Consider the following 3,073-nt stretch of genomic DNA (forward strand, 5'->3'; position numbering starts at 1 on the left):
TACTCCTAAATAACAATGACATCTTATGTTTGATCTTTTTAATTAATCAAGGTTAATATATATATCCTTTTCCTTTTTTACATTGCAATTATTAAAGGTACATGTACATTATGATTCCTTCTATATTTTACTTACTTAGAACAACATGTTCTTAACGGAATAAGAACATTCTTACCTCGTTCTCTATTGTGTTATTCTTATTTCCTAACTTTTGTTCTTAAATAAGAACAACTCTTTTGTTCTTAACCAAAAAAAAGTGAGGAGAGAAGCAGATGTTGTGGGAAAAAGGTAACTGCTATAAGACGCAAACAAGAATAAAAATGATGTTTGCCATTGTGAGAAAAAAATGGATATTATTCTTATTTTATAAAAAATTGTAACAAAAATAATATGTGGAACTAAATAAAAATGTTAAAATTGTTTGTCATTGCACATGCTATTAACCAAACAATCAATGCAAGTCTTAACATTTACGTTTTCTCTCTTTTAACCCTTTTTTATTCTTTGGAAAAGAGACAAAAAAGTAGGTGAGAAAGTAAAGTCACATGAAGGTTTAGTTTTAGTGAATAATTATGGAGCATGAGGTTAAAAAGAGATCAACGGCTAGAATTGTAACTTAAATTTAAAATACATTGATATAAACATATAAGAGCGTAATATTTGTGAATTTATATATATTATGTTATTTATTATTTATTATACTACTTATATTTAAAAGTTAATAATAAAATATTAATGATAAATGATACAATGAGTACAAAAAAAAACTGATTGCACATCTTTTTTCTCAACTAATAATCCCTAGTAAGTTATATATTTATAGGACTTCTTGCACAAAGTAGATCAGGAAATTGAAGACTTAAAGTGAAAATCACATACACTCCTTTCCTTAGCGTCCAGAAGCATAGAAATCTCATCCATGGCAAGTGTTTCAACTGTCACAAGTGCCTTAAGAAGGTAAAGGAAGTTTCAAACTTCACCTTATTTATATATATATATATACATATATATATATATACACACACACATATATATATATATATATATATATATATATATTCTTCATATAGTAACATAATAATATGATGAACTTGTATTTTGTTTTTGTTTAAAAGGCTTGAGGGAAAGGTGGCTCTGATAACTGGTGGTGCAAGCGGCATAGGTGAAGCCACTGCAAGACTCTTTTGGAAGCATGGAGCCAAAGTTGTTATAGCTGATATCCAACAAAACTTGGGTCAATCTATTTGCAAAGACTTAGAATCATCATCATCATCATTATCAAATGCTTCTTTTGTCCATTGTGATGTGACAAAAGAAAAAGATGTTGAAAATGCTGTGAACACAACTGTTTCCAAACATGGAAAACTAGACATCATGTTTAACAACGCAGGTATAGCAGGTGTAAACAAAACCAACATAGTTGAGAACACATTATCTGAGTTTCAGGAAGTTATAAATGTTAACTTGGTTGGTCTCTTTCTTGGAACAAAACATGCTGCAAGGGTAATGATCCCAGCTAGAAGTGGAAGCATAATAAACACTGCTAGTGTTTGTGGAATCATAGGTGGTTCAGCTTCACATGCTTACACAAGTTCCAAACATGGTGTCATAGGGTTAATGAAAAACAGTGCAGTGGAGCTAGGAGCATATGGTATTAGGGTAAATAGTGTGTCACCTTATCTTGTTGCAACACCTTTGGCTAAGAATTTCTTTAAGCTTGATGATGAGGGTTGTCTTCAAGTTTATTCTAACCTGAAAGGTAAAAAAGCTGGTCTTGTTCCACAAGATGTGGCTGAAGCTGCTCTTTACTTAGCAAGTGATGAGTCCAATTATGTTAGTGGTCACAATCTTGTGGTAGATGGAGGGTTCAGTGCTGTAAACCCTGGATTTTGTGTCCTTGGACAATCACTGTCAAACTAGGTTTCATTTGTATGCTCATGAATGTTTTTGTCTTCAATAAATGTTGTGGATTTTGTGTCTTTGGAAAATCCCTACCAAACTAGGTTTCATTTGTATGTTCATGAATGTTTTTGTCTTCAATAAATATTGTGGATTTTGTGTCTTTGGAAAATCCCTATCAAACTAGGTTTCATTTATATGTTCATGAATGAATGTTGTGAATTTGTAACACCGTGTTTTTCCGAGCACATTTAATTAAATAATTAGTTGTTAATGAATTAATCATAGAAATTAATCATTAATGTTTTAGGCTAAACCTTAGTTGAGTTTTAGTCTTGTATGATAATATTCTTGCTTGTCCTATTTTTTCAAGATTTTTGGAGAATAAAAGTTTCCGAGACGATTTCGGGTCGTTTTATCGAGTTTTCACCCATTTTTTGAGTTCCTTACCTCAGAATCGAATTCCGATTTTGTCTTTGGCTTCGAAATTCTATTTCTAGTTAAAATAAACACAAAGTTTGTCCGTAACTCATCTCTAGGTATTTTTCACCTTGAAATTCAAGTTTCGACATTTTGGGCAAAAAACCTAAATCGGTAGATCGTATATTTCCGTATGAAGTTACCTGGTAATACTCAGGCATGACTTCAATTGCGAAATCATGTCGCATCAATCAAGTCGGTGTATTAATCACATCATGGGTCAATGGCTTGTCAAACAAGTAAAGTCAAAGCTTCCATAATCCCCAAAATCACTCACCAAATCTCCTCACTCCACCATCATTAGATACATCACCTAAGCTAGCCTAAAACTAGATTGCCTCTCATTAATTTTCAGATTTGAGAGAGGGTGAAGCTCTCCTATAAATACCTCACACCATCATCTCATTTTTATACTAATTCTCCTAAAGAAAGTTAAGGTATTCTTTCTCTTTTCTCTTCTCCATTTTTCTCTACATACACCATGAGAAAATCACGATCTCTTAGTATGTTATTCATGGAGTTGGGTTTTTGTTTGTTTTGCTTAAATATTTTGTAAGTCATGACTAAAGGGGATGATAATGAAATCATATGAACCTTTGTGTAGTTTTTGACTTATGTAAAACTTAAAATTTCTTCCTTGTTCTTAGATGGAAAAACTATATCTTTGGACAAGGTTAGATGAGTTTATTTGCTT

General features: G+C 31.8%; 1 protein-coding gene across 1 annotated transcript; it reads left to right on the plus strand.

The window, feature by feature from the left end:
* On the plus strand, window positions 832–2,128 carry LOC109359385 (secoisolariciresinol dehydrogenase-like). The gene is made up of 2 exons (XM_019604029.1): window positions 832–957; window positions 1,116–2,128. The coding sequence occupies exons 1-2, from the start codon at window positions 920–922 to the stop codon at window positions 1,918–1,920; spliced, it is 843 nt and encodes a 280-aa protein (XP_019459574.1). The 5' UTR covers window positions 832–919; the 3' UTR covers window positions 1,921–2,128.

The sequence above is a fragment of the Lupinus angustifolius genome, chromosome LG11 (assembly GCF_001865875.1).
Source record: "Lupinus angustifolius cultivar Tanjil chromosome LG11, LupAngTanjil_v1.0, whole genome shotgun sequence".
Taxonomy (NCBI): domain Eukaryota; kingdom Viridiplantae; phylum Streptophyta; class Magnoliopsida; order Fabales; family Fabaceae; genus Lupinus; species Lupinus angustifolius.

Coding starts and splice junctions, on each gene's coding strand:
- LOC109359385 (XM_019604029.1), top strand. CDS start 920: ATGGCAAGTGTTTCAACTGTCACAAGTGCCTTAAGAAG. Junction 958..1,115: donor GTCACAAGTGCCTTAAGAAG/GTAAAGGAAGTT, acceptor TTTGTTTAAAAG/GCTTGAGGGAAAGGTGGCTC.